The 27511-nt window shown below is 37.4% G+C and overlaps 2 protein-coding genes across 8 annotated transcripts in view; one reads left to right on the forward strand and one right to left on the reverse strand.

Moving 5' to 3' along the window:
* Positions 1-12368, reverse strand: part of MYPN (myopalladin) — a 97366-nt gene extending 84998 nt beyond the window's left edge. For both annotated transcript variants that reach the window (XM_079793905.1, XM_079793904.1), the window contains exons 1-2: positions 11500-12368; positions 10661-10754 (exon numbers count right to left, since the gene is read on the reverse strand). The gene's annotated coding sequence lies outside the window, so the exon portion shown is untranslated. The remainder of the gene's footprint in view (positions 1-10660; positions 10755-11499) is intronic.
* A 7084-nt stretch (positions 12369-19452) lies between these two features.
* Positions 19453-27511, forward strand: part of HERC4 (HECT and RLD domain containing E3 ubiquitin protein ligase 4) — a 101467-nt gene continuing 93408 nt past the window's right edge. For 3 of the 6 annotated variants that reach the window (XM_079794112.1, XM_079794114.1, XM_079794116.1), the window contains exons 1-3: positions 19453-19818; positions 21162-21191; positions 21648-21952. In XM_079794112.1, the coding sequence (XP_079650238.1) occupies positions 21727-21952 (226 nt within the window). In that variant the 5' untranslated portion in view covers positions 19453-19818; positions 21162-21191; positions 21648-21726. Of the gene's footprint in view, positions 19819-21161; positions 21192-21647; positions 21953-22057; positions 27240-27511 lie in introns of those variants that run through there. The other 3 variants (XM_079794113.1, XM_079794115.1, XM_079794117.1) reach the window with 3 other exon arrangements.

Genomic DNA, 27511 nt, shown 5'->3' on the forward strand with positions numbered 1-27511 from the left:
TAAATCTTAAGAAAATTATTGTGAGAACCAGGTTAATTGATTTTCTCCATTAAAATGATTGCATTATTTACTTTATTTTAAAGGTTATTTATCTCAATGTACTAAAAACTTCCTCCCTAGCTACCATGGAGAATCTCATAAAAGAGGCCCAGATTTTCAAAAATATACTTATCTGTTTTCTAATTTTGCATGAATAGTAGGTGGAAAAAATCCAATTACTATGTTAACAAAATGAGGCAGCTGGACTGCCTATTTGGTGATCATTCACTGTTTGTGTTGGGATAGAGTGGTTGGCAGGATTTTATTTTATTTGATTCTCCCTTCTTTATTAATGTAGAAAGATAAAGTCAGAGAATGTTTCTAAGTTCAAGTAATGTTTATCTCAAACAACAAAAAATAGATTCCATAAAAGCCATTGTAATATCAAGCTATTCAAGTACCTTAAGTTAAAAATAATGATGTACCTAAATCAAATTTAAGAAAGATACATGGCCTCTTTCAGAAAAAAAATAAACTAGTACAGGAAGATGAACAATTTTAAAGTTGAGACATTGACGTGTGCTCTGGTTGAAACACAGAATTTATATATATGTATACACACACACACACACACACACACACATTAGTGGTATAGTAAGATAGTAAAACAAAAAATCAAACAGATGTTATAATTAGGCAGAGAGTAAGTATATTCAGGGTTGATTCCAGCTTCACCATTTACTAGCTGAGAAGCCTTAGGCAAGTTATTTAATCTCTATGCCTGTTTTCTCATCTCTAAAAAATGGGGAAGCCCAGCTGGTGTGGGTGTGGCTCAGTTGATGAGCATGGACCTATACACCAAGAGGTCACTGATTTCATTCCTGAGCAGGGCACATGCCCGGGTTGTGGGCTTGATCCCCAGTAGCGGGCATGCAGGAGGCAGCCAATCGATATGTCTATCTCTTTCTCCCTTCACCTTCTCCCTTCCTCTCTAAAAATCAACAAATACATGTTTTGTTTAAAAATGGGTAAAGTAATAAATAGTACCTACCTCATAGGATTATTGAGATAATTAAGTTAATATTCTTAGAACAATACTTGGCTCCTAGCAAATAGCCAATAAATGTTAGCCACCATTATTACCATTATTATTGTAAAAAGATATATTTTAAGTGAACATCTTTAAATCTGGCTTAGTGAGGTCCCACCAAGTAAGGTGTATGCAGTTGCGCTGAGCTGTAAGCTCTAAGCAAAGGCCACAAGCTGAATGGGCCATCTAGAATGATGACTCAGACACAGCAGCAGTTCAGGTTTCCAGACTGATTCAGTCAGTCCTTGGCTTCCAGCCTGACGCTGACAACAAGAATGCTAATTAGTGCCAAGAGTAACTAGTTTTTGTAACATGGGGTGCTGCTCATTAGAGATTAAAATCAGATCGCTTACATCTTGTATAGAACATTAATAGTGATCAACCAAGTTCACATTCAAACCCATGACATAGAGGTAACATGTTTCATATCTGTTACCCTGCTCCCGAACCATCTGCTTCTGAATTCTAAATTCTCAACTCATCCACTGCCAAGGGGCTAAACATAGCTAAAGGATTTAAATTATAATTTGATCTGACAACCACGTATCAAACAAGCCTTCTTTAGCCAAATAAGTAGAGTGGTGACAAATATCACCGCAGTACATCCACCCTATGGTATGTGCTTTATGACAAGAAAATGGCAACTGAGGGTATTGCTAAGTATCTTTACTTCTCATCTGATCTAAGAAAAGATTCTGCAAAGGATTGGTATAAAACTCAGGTAAACAGAACTACTGCTAAGGTTAAGCGATCTGGAGAGGCGGTATCTAGGGAAGTGAAGGATATTTTAGTCTTTCTGTGATTCTGAATTGTCTAATAAATAAATGTTCAATACATACAAACACCATGTGGAATATAATAAAGCAGATTTAGATCTGCTAAATAAATGCTGCTAATGATGATGAACTGGGGCAGACATGAAAAACAAAGAACAACGATGTTTTAAATACTATTATTTAAATGTGGTTACATATTAACACTGTCATTGAAAAGAGTTTTATTGTTTCTTTTATTAACTATTTCTCATGAGTCCTGTCAGCAGATCTGCTTTAATATTCATGTTTTACATATGAGGAAACTGACATACAAAAAGAATAATTAACTAGAGTTACACAACTCAATACAGCAGGGTCCTTGAATAATGTTTCACTCAAATGTCATTTCCTCCAAGGTCATTTCCTCATTTCCTTATAATGTTAATGAGAAAAATTCCCAGAGTGGGGGCCACTGTCTGTGTGAAGTTGGCACAGTTCGCCCCATGTCTGCGTGGGTTTTCACTCAGGACTCTTAAGTTTCCTCCCACATCCCAAAGAGGTCCACGTGAGGTCAACTGGCATCTCTAAGTTGTGTGGGTGCGTGTGGGTGTGGGTGTGATGCACTCTGTGATGGAAGGGCATCCTGTCCAGGGTGGGTTCCCACCTTACAGTGCCCTGAGCTGCTGAGAGAGGCTCTGACCACCTGTGACCCTGAACTGGAATAAAAGGGTTGGAAAATAATTATTATTACTTGTTTTTATTAAACTTTCTTAAATGTATGTCTGGCTTGCATTTATTTTGGTGTTTTGGTTCTTTATTTAGAAGCTTGGTGATGTTTTGGTGAACAGAAATATGCCATAAGAACTTAACTGTTATTTATATCAATTAGCCTATTGGTAAAATTGGTTTTGTTATAAGTCATTTTGCTTAAAGTTGCAGTTTCCAAGAGCTTATCAACAATGTTAACTGATGACTTACTGTACTAGAAAAAGAAATTAGGGTATTGAGTTATTATTGGCATAGATTATTTTCTTTATCTTCAAGTTCTTATGAATTGTGTCCCCATACATAAGATGATATGATTTAGGAATTTTTATTTATTTATTTATTTTTATTATTATTATTTTTAAATCAGATGTGAGAAGTTTTTATTTTATTTTATATTTTATTGATTTTTTACAGAGAGGAAGGGATCGAGAGTTAGAAACATCGATCAGCTGCCTCTTGCACACCCCCTACTGGGGATGTGCCCACAACCAAGGTACATGCCCTTGACTGGAATCAAACCTGGGACCTTTCAGTCTGCAGGCCGATGCTCTATCCACTGAGCCAAACCGGTTTCGGCATGATTTAGGAATTTTTAGAAGTATTTGTTAATTTGTATGCATTATCTTTAACCTATCGCTGAATCAAATTCATACCAAAAAAATGAAATGTCTTAGTACAATTCTGTTCTACTTTGATTTTGTGAGTAAAAGTCCTAATGAAAAATTTTTTTGAAAATCTAATCTCCAGTTAACCTACTCTTTTCTGTAAAAAAATCAGTTATTTTTTATTGTGATATCCTATATAATAAAAGGCTAATATGCAAATCGACTGAACGGAGGAACGACTGGTCGCTATGACGCACACTGACCACCAGAAGGCAGACGCTCAATGCAGGAGCTGCCCCTGGTGGTCAGTATGCTCCCATAGGGGGAGCGCTCCTCAGCCAGAAGCCGGGCTCACGGCTGGCGAGTGGAGCAGCAGTGGTGGGAGCCTCTCTCACCTCCACGGCTGCACTAAGGACCCCTTGGGGGATGTCAGTCGAGGGGTCTCGGACTGTGAGAGGGTGCAGGCTGGGCTGAGGGGCCCCCCGCCCCAGTGCATGAATGTCGTGCACTGGGCCTCTAGTAATATACATAAAATGAAATTTACCATGTTAACCATTTTTAAATGTACAGTTCTGTGGCATTAAGTACATTCATGTTGTACAACGATCACCACCTTCTATCTCCAGACCATTTTAATTTTGTAAAACTGATACTTTTTACCTACTAAACAATAACTTTCCATTCCCCTCTATCTCTAGATCCTGGCAACCACCATTCTACTTTCTGTCCCTTTGAATATGGCTACTTATAGTTCCAGGTAACCTATTTATGAACATTCAGAATGCTTTTGTGTTTTAAAGAAAGCTTAAGGGGAAAATTCCTTAAACTGTTCATTTCTGATTAGTCTCTGAAGTAAGATTCTGTAAGGGTTATGCCTTGAGAATCCACACTAGGCTGGTTTTAGGGACTCTGATTTAGCAGAGTTGTGAAACAATTGGTATTTCAGATGGGAGGCAGGACCCTCCAGTCTGCAACGTGATTAATGATTGGTTCTCCTACCCTGACAATGCCAAGGGTACTTCTGCAAACTATGGCAATGAAGAGTTGTTCACGTGTATTGGCTTCCATGTCTCATATCTTCACGTCTTACATCTTTATAGTTCCAACCACCTACTTTTCTTCTTAGAAAGCTCTAAAGAACAAGACCCAGTAAGAATATTTCAGGGCAGCCTAATTCCTATCATGGGGAAAATTTTACTTGCGATAAAATACTGCTGGCTATATTTTTAAAGCTTGGTTTTTTCAAGAGTTCTAAGCCATTTTATAATGCTTGAGAGCAAATACAGTGAACTTCAAAGGCTGGAAGCACTGTTTCCTAATTTTTTCAAGTACAAGGATGCCTTTCCAACATTAAAAAATGTTGTGGGTCTCTTAAGTGATGATAAATATAATTTTTAATCTATTGATTTAGAAAATACATAAAAAAACCATTAATTTAATACTTATTTCCAACAAATTTATGTTTTACTAATTGTAACACTTTCTAATAAATAATATGCTTATTCTGTTTCCAGACATGGATTTGTGGACCCTTTACAATTGCTTCATAGCCCTACAGGGGTCTTGCTCACAAGAGAGATTACTGATCTAAGGAAAAAAGAACCTTCTAGCCCCCCCCAACTTTCTCACTCATTGGCTCTACGATCTTGAGAAAATCATTCCATATACTTCAGTTAACTCATCTTTTCAGTTGCTGAAAAGTGAGGAAATTTTTTTTTACTTACTTCAGATTACAATTAGTATAAAATATATAAAGTATTTAAAAATTGAAATGTGATATATAAGATAAAAACTTTTAAAAGTGATATATAAATATGAAAAATTTCATATTATAGGAAAAACATGGAGACATTAGCAGAGAACCTTGGACACTAAAGATTAAAATAGAAAACCTACATAAAATGACTAATTTTAAGGTGTAAATTTAGACACCTTAAGATAAGAACTAACATTCCAATGTAATCATGAGGATGTTTATAAAGAACTGTAATAGAATAAAATTGGAAACACATTTTTTAAACATGGAATAATAATTATGATATATAAAAAATTTAAAAAGTCTTTAAAACAGTATATGACCTTGTTTTATTTATTTATTTTTAATTTATCACTTAATTATAATTGACATAGACCCTATTTTACTTTTTAAAATTCTGGAGTACAATATTCCAAAAATTTAAATGGTTATGTCTAGGTAGTGGAATTATGAGAGATTTTTTTCTTAGTTGTACTTTAAAAAAGTACAACTCCTAATAAGGATGTATTTTGTTTACATATAGAAAAAAATAGTGAAAGTTTTCCCTCAAGCCAACCCCCCCAAACAAACAAATAAACAAACAAAAAACCTAAAGCCTGGGGGGGGGGCGCAGGCAGGGGGAGGGAGCAAAACGTAGCTGTTGTATAATTAATGGTATCTATCTATCAAATATATATGTATATAAATTAACTTTGTCTATATCTATTTCTACATCTACATCTATATCTACATTTGAGGAGGTAATCAGAATGACCAGTAGGAAAGGGAAATAAAAAGAAAGAATCAGCAATGTTCATTTAAGAAAGCCTTATCTGCTCTTGATGATAGAGCTTGGAGCCCGGTCCAACACGGCCAAATGCCATGACCAATTACCTGCCTTGCTGCAATCCTTGCAGCAACATTCTCATCTCAATTTAGTTTTTTAGTTTTTATTTATTTAAATTTTTTTCTTCTTATTGATTTTTTAGTTTAAAAAATATATTGCCTATAGATAAAAAATTATGTTGATAGAAGAACATATGTGTTTGTTCTAAAGCCATTTATCTCATTGTAAATTAACAAATTGGAATTCTGGCTGCTATATTGCTCTCTTGGGAGTTTTGTTAATGTAAGTACTTTGCTAAAGGACTGGATCACTGTAAGAATTTTTGATAAACAAATTAGGTTTCTGAGCTTGGACAGCTGAGGACCAGATGATGGAACCTGGTGATTTCATCAAGGTAATTACAAGCCGCAAGGTCTTGTGACAGTCAACCATTGGACTTCCCTAAGAAGCAGTCTTATAATTCAATGTCTGACCTTTAGCATGAAATAAATACAAGGCAGGTGTGTCTTGGAGACTTTGCCATAAAACATTTCCACAGTATGAACAATGGGGATGGCTTTTAGCTACGATCCAGCACACCTGGATCTGGAGTTGTAGATGAATTGTGAACCAGAAAAAGTCAGTCAATTATCCAAAACTGCAGCTGATATCAGCTCGAACTTGAAATTATAATTGGTGCCTCCTAGTCCAGCATATGAAACTGTTTTATAGAGCCTTTATGAAAGAGTGTCACAGGTGTATAATGCACATATTCATGTCTGAATCTCCCTTCCCTGTTTTAATAAGCACTTATTGAGTAACTAGTATGTTCAAAGCACTCTGCTAGGTTAAGATTTTCTTCAAATCTGTTCTGTATGTCTTATAATATGAGTAAATGTTTAACATTCAAAGTAGGGTGGAGAAAATGTGGCTATTTACTAAGAATCTAATACTTGCCAGGCACTGTTCTAGACGTACTACATCTTAATTCATATATTATTTACTAAAACCTTAGGATATGTACCATGTAAGTTCTCTAACGATATCATAATTGGATGCACTTCATTTCATCAGGTCATTCCATCAGGCTATTTATTTTATCATTAAATAAAAATCATCAATACTGAAAAGCATTTATTAATCATATAATTTTATATAGAACTGAAGTGCCACCGTAACTGAGTAATTTTGGAGTAATGGGTTATAAGTGGTCATTCAGAATGGAGACTGGAGGCAATGACAGTTCCCCTTGGTGATGAATCAACAATTAACACTACCAAAAGAAGACTTTTTTCTTCTCCCATTAAGTACTTAGGCATTCCCTTAAAAAAGAAAAAAAGAAAAGATCACAAAAGACCACATATTGTATGATTTCATTTACAGGAAATATGAAATAGGAATGACTGCTAAATGATTATGGGTTTTTTGGGAGGAGGGTGATGAACATTTTAAATTTAATTCTGGCAATGGTTAGAAAACTCTATAAATATACTAGAAAACCACTGAATTGTACACGGTTAGTTGAATTATTGTGTGGTATGTTACTATATCTCAATAAAGTTGCCATTTTTTAAAAGTTCTGAATTTTTGCTGTCTAATAAACACAATTTCTCAGACTGGCCCTGTGAGAGAGACACCCTCTTAATAGCATTGGAAGGTTTTACCATTAATCAATTGTAATTTCAAAAAACCAATAGGCAACCAAAAAATTGAATTCCCGAACAGAAGACTTATAGAAATTATGGAGAGTGATAGATAAATACTCTGGGAATAACTTATATGCATCATAAAGTAAATCACTGACCTAATTCTTTATGAAATAATAATACTGAGAAAATCCTGACCCCCTCCAGGATTCTGTTGTCTGTCTTTGACCAGCTCAACCACTCTGTACTTCATCCATGAAAAAAGCACACTGTTGCCCATCCAGGCCTATTTGTGTAATTTCTAATCTTTCCTTTTTGGCTCTGCAGTATCTTGTCCATTTTTAAGTATTACTTGGAGGTACCCTTTTTTCATCCCTCTTCCACCTGGTTTTACAATTTTCTAGGACAGCCTCCTCCCTGTACTTCAACACTTGAAAAAAATAGCATCTACACACCCCAGAGAGCCCAATTCCACAAGAAGAAAAGGGGTGGTTTAGTTGAAAACCTTGGGTGAGGAGAGATACAAAAAATACTTTTATTGCTCTCTTAAACATTAGATTCCTGGAGGCACCAGGAAATTTCCTAGTAAAATTAACTAGGCAATACTAAATCTCTCAGTTGTCCAGACATCCCCTTAAGTTTCCTCTTGCTTTGTCTCCCAAGGTGATTTCCCAGGGAAGGCCTTACCTGGAACAAACTGCAGTGGGGCTCCACCGGCTAAGGAGGTTTCCACCGGGGCTCCCAGCCCCTCACCTCCCTTGTTGAGGGCAGGGAAAGCTGCCTGGCTCTCCCTTCCCGGGCTTGCCCATCCTGCTAATTTTAGGCTGCTTCCTCATTCGGCTGCCATGGGTATCAGAGCATGTGGCTCCCCTCCGAGGAGCTATTTTCTCCTGTGAGCCTCACTTGTTTCCAATTTCTCTCCCTTCTTTGCCCACCCCTCTCCACTCTGTGGGGTTGGACTATTTCAAAGTAATAAATAAAATAGCTTTCAGAATTATGCTAATGTTAATCTGAATTTATTCCTGAATCCAAGGGACCAAGGAAAACTTTTTATATTAGATTTTAGTTGTACCTTCCAGGGGCCATATTTCCAAATCATGTGTATCTAACAAATATTTACTAGGCTTTTACTGTGGCTAAGATGTCGCCTTAAGTCGCAGGGATACAATGATGAGCAAAGCAAATATATATTTCAATCTTGATATCAGACATTTATCAAACTTCCACTGTGTTCTGTGCTCTGTGTTAACACGTGGGAATGTAAAAATCAACAAGGTAGAGCCCCTGTCATCAAAGATATTTCAATATACATAGAGATTCAAAGAAGCAGGGCTTATAAATTCCTATTGAGATTTAGATATAATGGATTCACTCATTCATCAATAAAAAGGGACCTGAGATGATTCTATTAACATAGTACTCTTCTAGGCTTTGGAGGAAATTTTTTAAAAAAGTATAATATAGGTCCCTCCCTTAGAAAGATTATAATCGAAACAAGGAACAATTATGCAACTGACAACTATTTAATGGATCTTTATTATATACAAGTTACTAGTCTTCACTTAGGGCTTCTTAATTATCTTCTTCCCTAGAGACATTGTTTTGAGAGATTTGTACAAAATTTTTTTTCTAACGATTAATTTTTCATATTTTATTACTCAAAGATAAAAATTTTGGCAACTAGAGCTTCTGACTAATATGAAACAATTTGTACTTGTTCATTCTTGGGGATACAAGTTTGAAAAGACCCAAGTTCCTGACCTTGAGCTAGCAGTCTAGTGAAGAAGACAGACAAGTGATTATGTTATAATGTGGCAAGTTCTACAACAAAAGATGAAACCAAATTTGGGGGTGAGGGGATTTCCCAACTGTTATAGATAGGGAAAGTCTTCATTAAGAAAGAACTGTCTGGCCCTAACCGGTTTGGCTCAGTGGATAGAGCATCGGCCTGTAGAATGAAGGGTCCCAGGTTCGATTCTGGTCAAGGGCATGTACCTTGGTTGCGGGCACATCCCCAGTGGGGGGTGTGCAGGAGGCAGCTGATCCATGTTTCTCTCTCATCGACGTTTCTGACTCTCTATCCCTCTCCCTTCCTCTCTGTGAAAAATCAATAAAATATATTTTTAAGAAAGAAAGAACTGTCTGAGTTGAGTCTTGAAAAATGATGATCTCATTAGGTTGAAGGAACAATGTGAAAATGAAAAGTGTGAGAGAACATATTTCATAGCTTATATACTGAAGATAAGGTATGATTTGGAAGATGTGGCAAGAATGAGTTTGCAGATGACAATAAAGACTTAATCATGTAGGATTTTTAATGCCTAGTGATAAACACTTTAAGGATATGTGATCAAATCTGCATTTTAGAAAGATCACTTCCATGGCTGTGTGGATGGACCAAAGAGCCAAGACTATTGGTAGTCCACAGTTGTGGCAGAAGTCCAGGCTGGAACTGCTGATAGTTGTAAATAAGGTAGTGTAGGAACAATGAAGATTTAAATATTTATGGCCAAAAAGCCAAGAAATTATGTCTACATATGTTATTGGCAAATCAAACAAATTGCTTGTTAACTTAAAGAATAAAAATAAGCAAATGCAATAGACAAAATGCATATGATAACAGCATCTCAAGGGTCTCCTTTATATCATCTTGAGCATTTTGCTAGTCTGAGGAGCCTGAGGGATTGAAGAACCTGGCGAAGCTATTCTAGGCAGTCAAAGCACAGATGATGATTATCCAAATGTAAACAAGGCATGTCTGAATATATTCAGCTCAAGATTTTTGAAGTGGTGGAGGAATTAATTAACCTTACTGTGATAATCATTTCACAATATATACGTGTATCAAATCATCACATTGTACACATTAAACTTACACAATGTTACATATCAATTATATCTCAACTAGAGGAACAGTGCATGGATTCGTGCACCAGTGGGGTCCCTCGGCCTGGCCTGCACCCTTTCACAATCTGGACTTCTCGGGGGATGTTGGAGAGCTGGTTTCGGCCCGATCTTCACAGGCCAAGTGGACAGTCCCTTGGCCTGGCCTGAGGGGATTGGACTGAAACCGGCCCAGTGCATGAATTCGGGCATGTTTCCATGCCTGTGCGAAGAGCGTCTGCTCCCTGGTGGTCAGTGCACATCATAGCTACTGGTCAAATGGTCGGACACTTAGTATATTAGCCTTTTATATATATAGATAATGTTGGGTGGGGGGGAAGACCACCACAAAATAAAGTGAGTACAGACATACCTTGATATATTGCAGGTTTGGTTCCAGACCACTGTAATCAAACAAGTATCACAATAAAGCGAGTTGTAATCTTTTTGCTGTTGGAGGGTTTTGCCTGCAGTTTGTAAAAACAAACAAACAAACAAAAAAACCCGTGGGACATTTACACAATGAAATACTGTGCAGCTATAAAAAGGAGGGATCTCTTACCCTTTGGGACAGCATGGATGGACCTGGAAAATATTATGCTAAGTGAAATAAGACAATCTGAGAAAGACAAATACCACATGATCTCACTTATTTGTGGAATCTAATGAAAAAAAATGAATTGACCAACAAAATAAGACCTGAAGCATGGAGGCATGGAAATGTTATGGCAAATAAAATTGCTTGTTAACTTAAAGAATACCTAAATGTGCGGTTGGGGGGACGAGAATAGATAGACCAAAGAACTTATATACTTATATGCAAAGCCCATGGACATGGGCAATAGGGTGGTGAAGACCTGGGGGGGGCGCAGTAGGGGCTGGGAGGAAGAGGGTAAAGGGGGGGGGGTGGAAATGGAAGATATATGTAATACTATCAACAATAAAAAATTAAAAACAAAAAAGAACATGGCAGGTAAACTTATAAGAGCAACTCTAACCCCGCACTCAGGAAATTGCATGAATCTCACTCTTTCCATTATTCTAACATTTTTTATTGTAGGAGGCATGCAGGAAGTGTGCAGGAGGCAGCGCATCTGTTTCTCTCTCCCTCCCTCTCTCTCTAAAAATCAATAAAAACATATTTAAAAAAATAAAAACATGGGTATCTGCCCATGATTTTTAATAGTGTTTTAAGAAGAAAGCATAACTTACCTCAGAGCCTCTTAGTGGTTCTCCTTCATCTGTGTCTCCTTCCTTTTTCTTGGTTGTATCTTTTTTTAAAAATGTCTCTTGGGTTTTTAAGTAGAATGTGACTCTCCATTGGTACCAAAAAAAAAGATTCTTAAAAATTTTTTTTAAAAAGAAATGCAACACATGTGTAGTGGAACAAAGCAAAGCACAGAAAACAAGGTATGCCTGTAAGGATATTCTCTGATGGTGTAGTACTTAAAAAAAGAAAGATAATTTCTACACCAAGAACAATTCTAACATTCACTACCCCCCAGGATTTCTATTCTATTGACAACACTATCAGAGCTTGTGAATGAGGGCAGTTTGGAAGCTGCTTTTTGAACGTTAGCTTTCTTTTAAAGATTGAACAGATGAAGTTTGTTGTTTGTTGAAAGTGAACAGCCCAAAACACTTAAACTCACCTCTTAATATACTTATGTTTACAGAGTAATTTTTCTCTTTTTTAAAAAAAGTAAAACAGCCCAGCTGCTGTGGCTCAATGATTGAGCATCGACCCATGAAATAAGAGGTTACTGGTTTGATTGCCTGTCAGGGCACCTGGCCAGGTTTCAGGTTCAATGACCAGTAGGAGGCATGCAGGAAGCATGCAGGAGGCAGGCATCTATGTTTCTCTCTCTCTCCCTCCCTCTCTCTCTAAAAATCAATAAAAAAACATATTTAAAAAAATAAAAACAAAACAGCATTCTTAGGATATATTCTCAGAAGTATGACCCCTGGGTCAAATGTCAGTTCCATTTTTTTGATGCATGGAACAGACAGTTCTCAGAGGGGAGTGGGGTAGGGAGGATGGGAAGAAATTAAACTAAAGAACTTACATGCATTTATGCATGGCTCATGGACACAGACAATAGTGTGATGAAGGCCTGGGGTGGAGGGGGAGGTAGAAATGGGGGGAAATAGGGGACATCTGTAATAATGTCAAGAGTAAAAAATAAAATAAAATAAAATAAAATAAAATAAAATAAATAAGTAAAACAGCAGCTTGAATTGTATGGATTTTTCTTGGGCAATCATCGCTGTCATTTTAATATAGCTAAACTGCATTTAGATAATGTGGAGATGACAACTATAGTATGTCTTTTAGGAACACTGTCCTTCCTAGTCACTACTTCTCAACTATTTCTACTGGCTATCATATCTTACATTGAGACTATAAGAATCCATTTTCAAACTCTAATGAAAATATATTCATAAAATGCTTGTGTTTTATTGAATTTTGGATGATAGGTATTTTGTGATCTTCTGTGCTGCTTCTGTAAGATTTCTAATGCTTAACTAAGAACCTGAAATGTGTTGTAAATTCCCTTAAGAAAGTGATAAATAAGGTGCACAGCAGGACTGTTTCTTTTATACAGTTGTGTACTTTGACAGTTAATAAAGGATTTAATAGATGAGCATAATCATTCTGTGCTTAGTTTCTATTCAAAGAAGTAGTACTGTCCTAACCGGTTTGGCTCAGTGGATAGAGCATCGGCCTGCAGACTCAAGGGTCCCAGGTTCGATTCCGGTCAAGGGCATGTACCTTGGTTGCGGGCACATCCCCAGTGGGGGGTGTGCAGGAGGCAGCTGATGGATGTTTCTAACTCTCTATCCCTCTCCCTTCCTCTCTGTGAAAAATCAATAAAATATATTTAAAAAAACAAAAACAAAAAAAACAAAGAAGTAGTACTGTTAATTTGACAAAGACTTGTCAAATTTAGTTTTAGTCCTGATCCTATTTGAAAGCAGTGAGATATGCTTAAATATATACATATATATGTGTGTGTGTGTGTGTGTGTGTGTATGTGTGTATATGTGTGTGTATGTGTGTGTATATATATATATATATATATATATATATATATATATAATCTTGTCTATTGACTTGATGAAGGTTATATTATTGATTTAAGTTGGTAGGGGACCAGGCACAAGGAACAAAATAAAGTGAACTTTCCAGATTTCTTATTTCTGACAGCTAAGTTAGAACTTTCCAACCTCAGATATCTTTATAGGACCCTTCAAAGTCAGTAGCAACAAAATAGTTCAATTTGCTACCCAAAAGTTTGACTGTTAAGCCCTATAGTTGAGATTCCTCCTCTTTATTGCTATTTTCTTTCTTTTAAATGAAAAAAGATTCATGTAAGTATAGATTCCACACTTCATACTGTATTGTTTTGGTGGTGCTCATTATTAATTACAACTTGCAGAATCCTCATCTTATGATTGCTGGGATAAAATTAACTTTAAAGCATAATTTGATATAGTTGAGTCTTTGTTTTTAAAAACAATTTTTATTCTTTACTGACACACAAAAAAGACCCAGGGCATTTTGAGCACTTTCTCTGCTCGGAAAGTATAGTAACTGGAGTACTTGCATAGTAATTTCAAAGGCTTGAACACATCCCCACATACTGGTCAAGGGCCACATTACATGTGATTTTGCAGGCTTATGCCTATTTCAATGCTAGTTGAATGCCTAATAATTAGGGGACGAAAAACAAACACAAAGAAGTTATAGAGAGTTATAAAAAGAGAGCATTTAAAAAATGTTTCAGATATTCATAATATAAACATTACTACTGTTTCACATTAGAATACTGAGAAGAAAATTGCAGCTAGAATGTTAATTTGGAGCAGGATATGAAGTTAGTATAATTCTGAGAATGAAAGTTGAGAAAAATTCTATAATAAATATCCAGAATTACTTATCTCTATATTATAGATTAAATGGCATAGATTATAACAGAAAATATCAAAGCAAGAAAACTACCAGTGGCCCAGCATTCTTTCCTACATACCTCCCATCACAACCCTGTTAATCCTATTCCTACAGTATGTTTTTATCTTTCTTCATTTTTTTATCTCCATCACAACTTCCTTATTTTCACCACTATTCTCTCTCATTTGTATTATTACAAAAGCCTGCACAATAATGTATATCCTCCATTTTGACCCTCCTCTAATTTAGCAGTCCTATCCAGTTCAGCATCAAATGAAATCTTTTTCTTAACACACATCATCATTGCCCCTTCTGCTGGCATAAAACCCTTGAATAGCACATAGAATAAAACTCCTTAATATGCCCTACTGGATATGGACTCTTGACTACCTATCACCAAGCATATCTAGTGTCCCTGTGCTCAACTGTATTTTCTTTCAGTTCCTGGAAAATGCCATGTTCTTTCCTCCTTTAAGGGTTTTGTGTAGCTCCCTCCACCTAGAATTGTTTTTCACCCCTCTCTTCACAGGGCTTGATCCTTCTCTTTGTTCTAAGTTGTGTATGTTTTTCCCATGACTAATCTAAGTTATTTATTAAGCTATCTCCTGCCATAAACCCAGAGAAGGGAGATTAGTATGCTCTAGTCATCATTTGATACCTAGGAAAGAAAGTCATCTTAAGGTTCCATACACTTTTCTGGTCCGTGTGCAGAGTAATGGTCCAAATCAGTGCTGTGGTCCCCACTAGGTAGTGGTCCAGGTTCTCTTTATTCATCTTCATAGCCAGTTGGAAGCAGATTCACATGAGGATTATGGAATAGAGTATAGTTACCATATTCTCAGGGAGAGGGCTTAGACCTGATCTGAGATGGGGGTAGGCCACAAACTCAGGTCTCTCCTACTCTTTTTGTTGTTGTTTGTTATTGCTTTTTTGAGAGAGAGGGAGAGGGATAGAGATAGAAACATCAATGAGCGAGAACATCAATGGGTTACCTCCTGCATGCCCCCCTCATGGGGATGGAGCCTTCAACCCAGGCATGTGCTCTGACCGGGAATGGAACTGGTGATCTCTTGGTTCCTGGGTCAATGCTCAACCTCTGAGCCACACCAGCAAAGCGGGGCTCTCAGTTTTAATAGTGACTCATCTTTGAGGCCTTCACTGTCCATTCTATTTCAAGGACTTTCTCTATTATTCTCTATCTCTACCCCCTGTTTGTACCCTTAGTATTTATTAAAGTTTGAAATTCTTTTGTCTGCCTAGTCGTTTTTCCCCCCATTCTATCTCTACCTACTAGAATAGGGAAGGCAGCACAGAATAGGTGCTCAGTAAAGACTTATTCAAGAATCTGGTAAAAGATCTGCCTTGTTTACACATTAGGCTGAAGCCATTAATGCTAGCTCAAAGGCCAAGGAGAAATGAATATGGGGCCCATAAGATAGGGGATGAAAAGAGCAGAACTCTCCAGTTCTTAGGGAGGGACCTAAAAAAGTGTGGCTGTGCAACTGCTTAAGTGGAGGCTCTAACCTCAGAGAGCAGGAGCGGGTAAAATGACTAGAGGAGGCCTTTCCCGTTGTCCAGTCAAGGTGAAATCTATGACTTGGTGATAATTGGTGACAAATTATTTTGGACAATACCATCTTATCCTTTCAAAGTTAACCAATAAAAGGATTAACCTTGCCACTCATCCTATATTCCCATTGTTGGAACTTAGGTTGTTTTAAATGTTTGGTATTAGAAATAACATTACAATAAAAATCTTTGTTCAGACTTTTATTTCCCTGCCTCTGTTTTTATCTATTCCTCTTACTAGAATTGGGAGAGTGGCACATAGTAGGTGTTCAATAAATATTTGTTAAATGCATCTTGTATTTCTTTAGGACAGAGTCTAAGAAGTGATATTATATAGTTTAGTACACTATCTCACAATAAATATTGCTATTGTTATGAACTATTAAGTGAAATTTACTGTCTCTTGAAACATATTGCCAAATATATTTATTTGTGATCACTTACAATGCTGCAGCACCCTTAATAATTCAATAATTTACAATGCTGCCAGCACCCTTAATAATTCAATAAATAATTTTTGAGCACATGCTGTAGGCCAGAAACTATATATATAATTGATTATCTACATGTTACATATATAATATACATTTATGAATCGTACAATAAAATATCAGGTAATGATAATGGATGTGAAAGAAAATAAAGTAGTATAAGATTACAGAGAGTGAGGGGGTGGTTTTCTGGATAGGACAGTCAAGGAAGACTGGAGAGATGACATGAGTAGAGAATTGAATGAAGAAGGTGAGGTGAGGTCCAGCACGAACAATATGGCTGGATGGAAGGGAGCAGAGGTAAGAGTGGGACAAAATGAATACCTATTTTAGTGGTGTCTCAACAGTCTGAACATTACCTTTTAAAATGAAAATAATACAGTAGGAAAAAATATTTTATTTTGTTCTAAATGAAAATTACTTCATTATTGGTGATATGGAATAGTTTCCCAAATGTTGACTACTTAGAGTTTAAAAGAGATAATATTAGTAATAATAGCTATCATTTATAAAAACCACTTGCCAAAGGAGCAAGGCACTGTACACGTTACCTTATTGAATCCCTACAACAACCTAATGAGATATGAATTAACATCCCCCACTTACAGAAATTGTGACTGAGGAGTAATTTTCTGTAAAACAGATCATTAGTAAATGCCTGAGAGGATAGGAGAGAGATTTGAGGAGGCCTGTAGGCTCAAGCTCTGAATCCAGACAAATCAACATCAGAGGCCATATTTCTCATCAATCTCTCATGCTGCTTTTATGCAGAAAATTTACATTATCCTAATACCCCTCTGATCCTATAGTTGTCTCATCTTAAAGATAATCACAGGCTATTTTCTAAAATCTTACACTACAGTTTCATAGATTTATAAGGTTAAAAGGAACATCTAGAAATGCCCATTCTACTTTCCATAAGCAATACCTATCATTAAAAATATTCCAGAGAGAAGAGCAGTTGAGATCTTGCACTTGGCACATGTTGCCAGTTTGGCTCAAATAAACTCATAAAAATTACCAAAAAAAAAAAAAAAAATTCCAGAGAGATGTATCCATGTGGCAGAGATAGCTGTCCACTAATTCAGGTTTCTCTTCTATAGTATAAAGTAGTACCTGGAACTCAGACAGGGATTGCTTCCCAGGTCCCTTGCATCTAGGTATGTAGTTCTTGCTAATGTTGTATGTGCAGAAGTAATAAGTGGCACGTCCCAGGTAAGAATTTTAAGAAACTCCCCATGCTCCTATCTCCTCAGGTTCCTGGAAATCAGCTTTCACTCAGTAGGAATATCCACTTGGACTGTTAAGAAGGTAACAAATACACCTTTATTATGTTAAGCCACTCAAATTTTAGTATTGATTTGTTGCAGCTCAAGTATATATCTCAAAAATTCCTAAGTCCATAACTTCCCCTTTACTGATATATTCTGAGGCATCAAGTCCTTAACATTCAAAGAGAACAAAAATCCTGTAAGGGCAATGAAGCTACTAAAATAAGAATGAAGCATTTTTTTGTGTGTGTGGGCATTCTTACCATTCCTAATATTGAAATTACTAGAGGCCCGGTGCATGAAATTCATGCACGGGTAGGATCCCTAGGCCTGCCGGCAATCAGGGCCAATTGGGGCCTTCCAGCTGTTCCGCACCACTCTTAGTCAAACTCCCAAGGGGACAATTTGCACATTAGGCTTTTATATATATAGATGCTTTCTTTGATTAAAGCATCTTGTCATTTTTACATTTATTTCTGTAACATACTGTTGTTAGTTGACTTGGGTCCCCCAAAGAGATTTGTTGAAGTCCTAATTTCTGCTACCTGAGAACGTGATCTTATTTGGAAAGAGTGTCTTTGCAGAGGTCACAATGGATTGGGTGGGCCTTAATCCAATGATGTATCCTTTTAAGAGGAAGATTTGGACACTAAGTAATGCTCAGACTGTTGAGGTACATAGGGAAGACCACCATGTGGAGATGGAGACAGAGATTACAGTGAATGCCAAGGATTGTAGCAACCACCAGAAGCTAGGACAGAAGAATGGGGGCAAAGTTCTCTGAGAGTCCAAGAGGGAACGAATCCTGCTGCCACCTTGATTTCAGACTCCTGGCTCCCATAACTGAGACAGTAACTTTCTGTTGTTTTAAGCCAGTGGTTCTCAACCTTTCTAATGCCGTGACCCTTGAATACAGTTCCTCATGTTGTGGTGACCCCCAACCATAAAATTATTTTCGTTGCTACTTCACAACTGTAATTTTGCTACTGTTAACGAATCGTAATGTAAATATCTGTGTTTTCCGATGGTCTTAGGCTCTACAGCAGCGGTTCTCAACCTGTGGGTGGCTTAAAATTTAAGCCATCTACTTGTGGTATTTTGTTATGGCAGCCCCACGAAACTAATCCACATACTAATCTGAAATGTGCTTTTCAATGAGATAAAGAAACATGACCTATTGTGGAATTCTTTCTAAGGTCTCAACATTCACCCCTAAGTCACAGGTTCTAGCCAAGTCCAACATAAATTACCCAAGTGCCCTTTTTTCAAGTTTCCTCCTTTTTAAGAGGTTAAAACTTCGATTTTATAAAGCAGGGACTCTAGCCATTTGCATTACTCAATATTCCCTGAGTGAAGGAGATTCTGCAATGCAAATTTATCTTCCAGGGAGAGTACTGCAAGTGACGGCAGCTATCACCATTATCAGAAGCCTAACTGGTGGTGTTGACATTTCATGCCATTGCCTCAGCCATGGCTATGAATATACCTGTCATCCTCAGATTATCTCCGGCTGAAGCTGAGAGAAAATAAAAGGCTTCACGCGCGCCTTCATAACTCTGTATTTCCTCTGCTACTTGAAATTCTCCTTGGGAAAAGACAGAATGACATATAGACTGGAACCTATGAGCAGAAAAAGAGATTTTCTTCACTAAAAGGCCCTCGTCCACGTAGAAGCACACCTCCGACGGGGTCTCCGCAAACTACCAACTTCGGTGTTGGGCACTTAGCGTCCAAGGCAAAACAGCGCACTACGCAGGCGCGCGGGCCGCCGAGTCCGGGGAGGATTCCGGCGCAGGCGCGCGAGGCGGGAAGTGGGCGGGCCCGCACGCGTGCTCCGTGGCTCACTTCCGGCGGGCCCCTCCCCCCCCTCCCCTCCCACGCCTCGCCACTTCCCCCCTCTCCCTTCTCCCATCCTCTCCCCGAACTCTCCCCACCCTTCGCGCTCTCTGCCCCGCTCGGCTCCCAGTCCTTCCCCTCCCGCTCCATCCGGGGCGCTGACGGCTGTTTCTGGACTGGACCTCGGCGGCGGCCGCTTTCCTAGGAGGAACCCGATAAAGTTTCCCAGGAGCCGGGAGGGGAGCCGCGAGCAGCGGCACCGACACCGGGGGAGCCCTGCATGGTATTCGCCGCCGCGGGTTAAAGGAGGAGGTCCCGGGGCTGGAGACCTGCCTCAGCTGCCGCGCTGCCTCGCTGTCTGGGGAGGCGCCGCCCTCCGTCGCCCGGAGCTTCCCCCGCCTTGAGCGGTCGGGTGAGTCGTTGCCCGGGTGGGTTCGGGGGCGTGTGACGGCGTTAGGAACGGGGCCGGCCGGGCTGGGCGGATCCAGGCCAGCCGGGCGCTGGGTGCTTCCTCAGCGCTTCCTCGTGGTGGGGGGCGGGGAACGAGGGCAGGGTCGCGGCTCCCCGGCATGGGGCCCGGAATGTGGCACCTCGCGGGGGAAGGGCCCCCTCGGACCGAAGGCCGCCGAGGTGCCGAGCCTCGACCGCCGGTCTCTGCGACTTGTGCGGGCGGGCGGCTGCCGTAGTTAACTGGTCGGCCCGCGCGGTTGGGTGTGTGCAGTCTCGGTTTCTCCCCCCCCCCACCCGGTCCCCCTGAAGTGATCTGAGTGGATGTTCGGGAAATAGGATGGGCATAAAAACTGCTCCTCGGTCCCCTACCTGTTGCTGGCGGGAGGACGCCTTTCGGATACCCCTTCAGACTTTTTAAAGGAAAGGATGGTTAAACCTCGTGCGCTGAAATCAAGGGGTATTTTCCTGTCCTCTCTGCTTAAAATTTAAAAAAAAAAATTTTTTTTTTCGAGGAAACAATGCAGAGCTCTCGGGAACGATCGAGTTCTGATGTTCCAAAAGAATGAAATCAACCCTCTGTGAATGGATGGGGTCATGGAATGGGAGAGCTTCGGCCCTTGGTAGCCCGAACGTAGGAAAGCTGGGTTTTGAAACTTCTCAGGTTCTGTGTAATAATGAATGTGGGCAACTACAACGAGAACAAGGCTGACTTCCTGGAATGGTGTTATTTTAGTAATGCGATGGGCTTCAAGACCCGTGTAGATTTAGATGAAGTGGACTCTGTTATCAGTGTCTTTACAAAGAAGACTCAATGTGCTGGAAAGTTCTACAGATTTCGCCACCAAACTATCAATGGCCCAGCCCCCATCCCCTTTTTTTTTTTTTTTGAAAAGTCGGCAGTGCTGGCGTTACTTGCAGTTTTTTTTCCATCCTCATGTAATTGTCTCAGAGGTAGAGATAGATATTGATTGCCCAGGGGAAATATTTTTCAGTCTCGGTTACCACTCATAATAGACAAATGTTGAATTTTGGGGAGAATCTTGATATTAAACTGCGTACTTCCTTTTGTGAGTATTATAATTATGTGCATTGATTTAGTTTTAAAATTAAAGTTGTAGTGAGGTCGGAGTGTTACTATTTTTATTTATTTATTTATTTTTATAAGTATGATCTTTGGAGGCGATTGTCTTAAGATTGCCTGGCAAGAGAACAATTTTCTTTAGGGCCTCAACATTGACATGAATAATTGGAAGTCATTTAAATTGTGGGAAATTTAAAGTTTCCATTATTGGTTTTCTATTACAGATAAGAACTTCAGTTTTCTGTTGAGTGGAGGTAGGTATTAGAAGGTTTAATTATGCTGTGACTTGAGGGAGATTTCAGGGTTTTATGTTTCTGAAGTTGGCTAAGTTTTTCACTGTGTAATTTTCTTGATTGTTGAGACAGTGAGTAGATGTCTTATTTCTTCCATTGAAATTATTTAAAGCAAAAAGGAGAAAAGGATTAATTTCATCAAGATACTTAATATTTGTAGTAAAGGATTACAAGATAAAGTAAAAACTAAATGTTTAAACTTTTACAGAGACTCATGGAGAGTGCTAAGTGTTTCTATAGCAAATATTTTAAAAAATATAACTGACCGGTTTTTGAAACTGAATGATACTTATATGTAGCATATTGTGAGATAGATTTAATGTTTACTATGTAGTGATTATTGTAGCGTTGCAATTGAAAGAGCAACAAAACATATTTCCTTTGAAGTCATCTTAACCTTTTTTTCTATTTCCTCAGCCATAGGGATACCTCCAACTTTCCAGTGTTTCAGAAGGGAGTTTTTTATTGAAACTGGAAGACCTAAAGAATTACAAACATGTTGTGCTGGGGAAATGCATCTTTTGGACAGCTAGGTTTGGGTGGAATTGATGAAGAAATTGTATTAGAGCCCAGAAAAAGTGACTTTTTTATTAACAAAAAAGTCCGAGATGTAGGATGTGGACTCAGACATACTGTATTTGTTCTGGATGATGGAACAGTGTACACATGTGGATGCAATGATCTGGGACAGCTAGGTCATGAAAAATCCAGAAAGAAACCAGGTAAGTTGAAAATTTGTTATTTCTAATAATTATATCATTTAAGTTTGATATGTCAAATAATTTCTCTAGTCCTAGACTCATATTTTTTGTCAAAATTTAAAAGCAAACTAGGATTTAAATGTATCCTTTATATTTACATACTCCTAAGTACTTTATTTTGTGGTTTCCTTTTTTAACTCCTACTGTTATAAAGCCTTATTGTATGAAGCTTTGTTTCAGAACATAATTGTGGCGATGTAAACAAATAGAGAAAAATCATTGTTTATATTGCCTACATTGTTTAGATTTTTGATATAGAGTATATAGTAAGCAGGTCTTTTTAACAAGTACTATTAAGTGACCTTGAGCAGATTTTAAATGCATAATGGTGTTGTTTTTCATACATTAGAAAGAAAAATATTGATATGAAAGCATTTTACTTTCCTAAAATATATGTCTTCTATTTTTCTCCCTGTTGTAGCATTTTAAATAACATCTTTTGTTCTCCTAATGTAGCACCACTAGCTACTGAAGGTTTTGTGACTCTGAGATGTCCTTATTTTGTAGTAGACATACAAGCAAATTTTAAAATAATTGCAGGGTAATGAGAATTTTGAGGAATCTGGTCACATTTTATTCTGTTTTCCTGGCTATACATATTTTCAAATCAAGTATCACCACACTTAGAAATATAAATAACATTGTTATGTGAATTTTTTGTTTTAATTATAATAACAAAATTAACTCAAGGTGGTAAATTCATATAAAACTGCAGCTGTATTTAGTTTTCTTATTTTAACTTCAACAACATGGCACTTAAGTATACTTTCTGTGGCTGTTTTTTTCTTTACAACTTCATTATTTAAGAGGTTTCTAGTGTTTATTTTTGAGAGGTTAATGTAGGTATATTAAAGCATTAAATTAAGGCATGTTATTCATCTTTTATACCGTCTTACCACCATGCCAACCTTCACTCTTCTACTTGTAAATGCTGTATGGTTTTCATCCTTTCCTGTTAGAATCTTGCTCTCTTTTCTTCTGCCTTAATTTGTAATATAATTATTTTGGATGAATGGTAGTAGTGCTTAATAAAGTAGGTTTAATTATTGCAGAACTCAAGGTAAATGGCAGCTTTCTTATATGTACTTTAGCTCACTAAGAATATTTTATGGAATCTTACCTGATTTTCATAATATTAGGCATGGAAGTTATGTTGGTAGATGTGAATGGGAATTTACTGATAAGTATTTATCACTGCTAGAGGCAGATAAATCCTTTACATTTTGCCTAGATTGAAATGTTGCCTCAGGTTGAGATTTTTCATAGTATGGGGCTATTGCTATTCTTATATTTAACATGCCCCACAGAAATAACTAAACATATCTCCGTATTGCTTTAGTAATTTCTGAGAGGTTACAAAGGCAAGTAGAAAGTATAAAGCCAGCACATGGAAATTGCCAATATAGTTACTGAAATTTACTATGCTTTAAAATTTTTAAATGTTAATTGAACAAACACCAACAGTGTCCAGGACAGGGGTAGACACCGCACGAATAGTATAATGATTATATTGCCTGGAACAGCTTTTAACTCTATAGGTAAGATTCTGAGAAACTTAACTAGCTAGAAGCTTCTTTGTGGTCATGCTGACATTGTGATGATTGCATTGTGACATTTATATCACCCTGTTGATTCATCCTGGAAGCATTATTTGGTAATATAAGTTTGGGAGGGTGGGTTTACCTAATATATGATATCTCTTTAGGATTGTCTCATTGTCCAGGGTACATCACATGCTATAGAGAAAGAAAAGGCATGAACTTTGTCTTAAAAATTTTAGAGCCTGGGTTGGGAGTTAAGGCACACATAAATGAAATAACTGGAGAGAATTGAAATTTGACATGATGTGATACCTACTTTGAGTCTCGGAAATTTAAATGATGGGAAATGTCATTGTGGGATAGAATTAAAGAAAGATTTCTGGCAGACAATGAAATCTTAAGTTCAATTCAATCATTGATCACATAAATAGCCAGAAAATAAATCTGGGGCTTAGAATAACTTAGTTTTTTAAGGGCGGGATCCTAATTCTGAGAAAAGCTTTTTATTACCAGAAGTCCAGTTTCAATGATATATTGAAGTGTACTTAGGTTACAGAGGTAAGAGAAAGTAAAAGTCAAAGAAAGGTGGTTGACTCTGGAAGGGACATTTTTTGTTTTTATTGATTTAGAGATAGAGGAAGGGATATATAGAGAGAAACATTAATTGGCTGCCTCCTGCACACCCCCACTGGGGATTGAGCCCAAAACCCTGACCAGAATCGAACCCAGGACCTAACTATTGGTTCATGGGTTGATGCTCAACCACTGAGCCACATGGGATGGGCTGATAGGGACTTTTAACCTCAGTTTTGATTTAAGGTGCTTGAGTGGAAAATTTTAATGTATTTAACCAAAATTATTTCCCTTTGGAATAATTTCTTAAAGATTTAAATGTGTGCCTTCTCCAACCCTTTTTAAAATTTGTGAGTTTGAGGACTGAATTAGAACGTAAGTTCTTATTTAATTGGTTTTAAAGTCTTCTGGTAATTGAGTGAATCTGGTTGAATTTCTAGGACCATGTTATAAATTATAAATATAGTACCTCTTCATCAGAGCTTTAAATGTGTGTGGAGGGAGCTAAGAATTGTGTGTGGTTTTTTTTTTTTTTTACAGAGGCTGGCTTTGTAACCATATTAAGTATTCTGTAATAAAGAGGAAGGTGGCCTCATTCATTAAGGATAAGCTATTGTTGAGAATCATGATAACCAACTGGAGGACTCGGCCTTACAGCGTAGCTAAATGCAATTGATCTATGGCCTATCTGGAGAGGTTTCCATTTATACTTTTTAGAAACCACAGAGGAAGTTTTCACTGATTTTCCTTGTATACCAAGAGTGCAGATTATGCCCATGGTTCAACTCCGTTCTCTTGCATATGTATACCCCTTGCTATCATTACTAGCTCTTTCTCATTTACTTCCTTAGAAGTGAACATCTATTTTACTTTCATGTAGAGTCAAGCCTTGGTTCTTGAAATTTCCCATCTTGAACAATTCAGTTCTCTACCAAGTTATTCACGGAAAAAAATGTCTCTGTTATCGAACAAAATCTTGGTTCTCAACCTGACAACTCTTTCATGCTGATAAATCAGCATGACAAAAAGCATCGCAGGCCACAAAGGAGAGAATGCACAAGTATGAGTCAGTTACAGCTAAACCTTACCTTGTTAACATCTCAGGAAATTGTGCTAGAATATTATTTTGTTTTGTTTGGTGTGTGTGTGTGTGTCTCTTTGCTTGTTTGCTTTTTTGTTGTTTTTTGCTATGGTTGCTGAGGGAATGCACAGATTAGCACAATTTTAAAATAAAAAGGAGCCATCAAGAGTGCTAATGTTGTTAAGCATGTGAAAGATACAATGATTACAAGGCAATTGAAAAACTGTTGTTGATTTGGATAAACAAAAGACAGTTAAGCCAGTGACAGCATTTTGGAGGCAGTGATATGTGAAAAAGCAAAGATGCTGCATGCTGACTTCCTGAAAGATACCCCTGGAAGGAGAGCTGAAAGTGATTTGTTTAAGGCTACTACGGGTGGCTTGATAAAAAAGAAGTGTTTGTTTATACATTAAACAGTACATAGACATGCATTGTTTGTAAGGAAAGTTAAAACGGAATCACTTGGAGGTCTGGAATGAATGAATTCAATTTACATTATTTTTAATGGGAAAAAATGATTCCGTTTTCGAACAGATCACTTCTCGAACACCCTTCAGTAATGAATTAAGTTCGAGAATCGAGGTTCCACTGTATGCATTTTTCTTTCATAAGAATTATTTTTAACTTTTTTATTTTTTTAGCTAATGGCTTTCAGTTTCTTAATTCATAGCTAACATAGGTAAAATTTGGTGGCTGTTTTGCACATGTATTTCCATTTCATGTAAGAAACAATACTAAACTATTTTATGACCATAATTTGTAAGTAACGTGATACAGTTCTGTTAAAAAGTGACTGTTTTGATAACTTTTTATGGTTTGTAAAATACTTTCAAGTAGATTATCTCATTTAATCCTTACAACACTCTTGTATGGTAGCTGGGGCAGGTTTTATGGTCCCCATTTTACATGAGGAAACTGAAGTTAAAAGATTAAGAGACTAACCATCACTAGGCTAGCAAATAAGAGACCATTCCAAATTTAAAGAGAAGCGATTTTAGGAACAATAAAGAAGGTTGAGAGTTCTATTTTAAAGATATAATATTACACCAACACCAACTAAAATTTTAAATGTATATGTTTTATTCTTGAAATAAAGGCTAACTTGATTAGCAAAGCTAGTAAAGTTTAGAATAATATGATAAAACTTATTGTAGCTTGTGCTCAACTCTGTAGAAGATGTAAAAATTATAAGCATTGATTCTGTTTCTTGTAGCCGAGAATGGTAATTTCTTTCTTTTTTTTAAAAAAAATTATATTTTTGTTGATTTCAGAGAGAAAAGGAGCAGGAGAGAGAAACATCAATGATGAGAGAGAATCATTGATCAGCTGCCTCCTGCACGCCCCCTACTGGTGATTGAGCCCGCAACCCGGGCATGTGCCCTGACTGGGAATTGAATCCTGACCTCGTGGTTCATGGGTCGATGCTCAGCCAGTGAGCTGGCTGGGCTCATTTCTACTGTTGGGTCATTCCAATAAAATATTTTGGTTATAAGGCAGTAATTACTTGCTTGCCTTTCTTGCTTCATTTTCTGACCTGCTCTCCTTGTTCATAAAACAAAAATCTGTTAATGAACTTCTTAAAATATAATTGTAATTTAAAAAGTAACATAGGAAAATAAATGTGGAAAATAAAATTATTCACTTAAGAGTGGATTAAAAGTACCAAATTATTCCACATATTTCTTATTGAACCATAGTATGTAATACTAAAGAAGCTCATTATGTTTTATAACTCCTAATTTTAACTGTACCTTCTAAGGAAGTGAAAGATAATGGATGATATCTGGAGGCTTGCTTTGGACACTTTGAGAAAGGTTAGTGCCCAAGAATCACAGTGTTCAAGGATAGAAACAAAAAAATCATAATGCAAACAGATGACTACTGTTAGAGAGATGTATAATAATACTTTACTTTGTGTAGGACCCTACATCTGAGGAATTTCAAGAGCATTACACAATAACTCATGGTTCCTTTCAAAATGCTTGTGACACAATTTGCAAGAATTATCCTCATCTTAGGGGATAAATTTACGGAGAAATGGCAGCACAAGTTGGTAAGTAACTTGTCAAAACAGCAGTGACTGGTGAACAACTATAAATTGAATCTGAAAATTTAAGTCTACCAGTCTCCTACCTTATTCACTAAATTGTGCTTATGTTTAGAATTATTTATAGTCATATCTTTTATTTGAGGCAGATGAAATACTAATGCACAGATTGTTTCCTTGCCATTTTATTTGATGGCTTATTGAAATCATTATTTTACCAAGATCTTGCATTGTGATACCACTTTGGTACTTCATTATACCCTTGTGTGGTATGAAGA

The sequence above is a fragment of the Cnephaeus nilssonii genome (genome assembly GCF_951640355.1).
Source record: "Cnephaeus nilssonii genome assembly, chromosome: 16".
NCBI classification, from domain to species: domain Eukaryota; kingdom Metazoa; phylum Chordata; class Mammalia; order Chiroptera; family Vespertilionidae; genus Cnephaeus; species Cnephaeus nilssonii.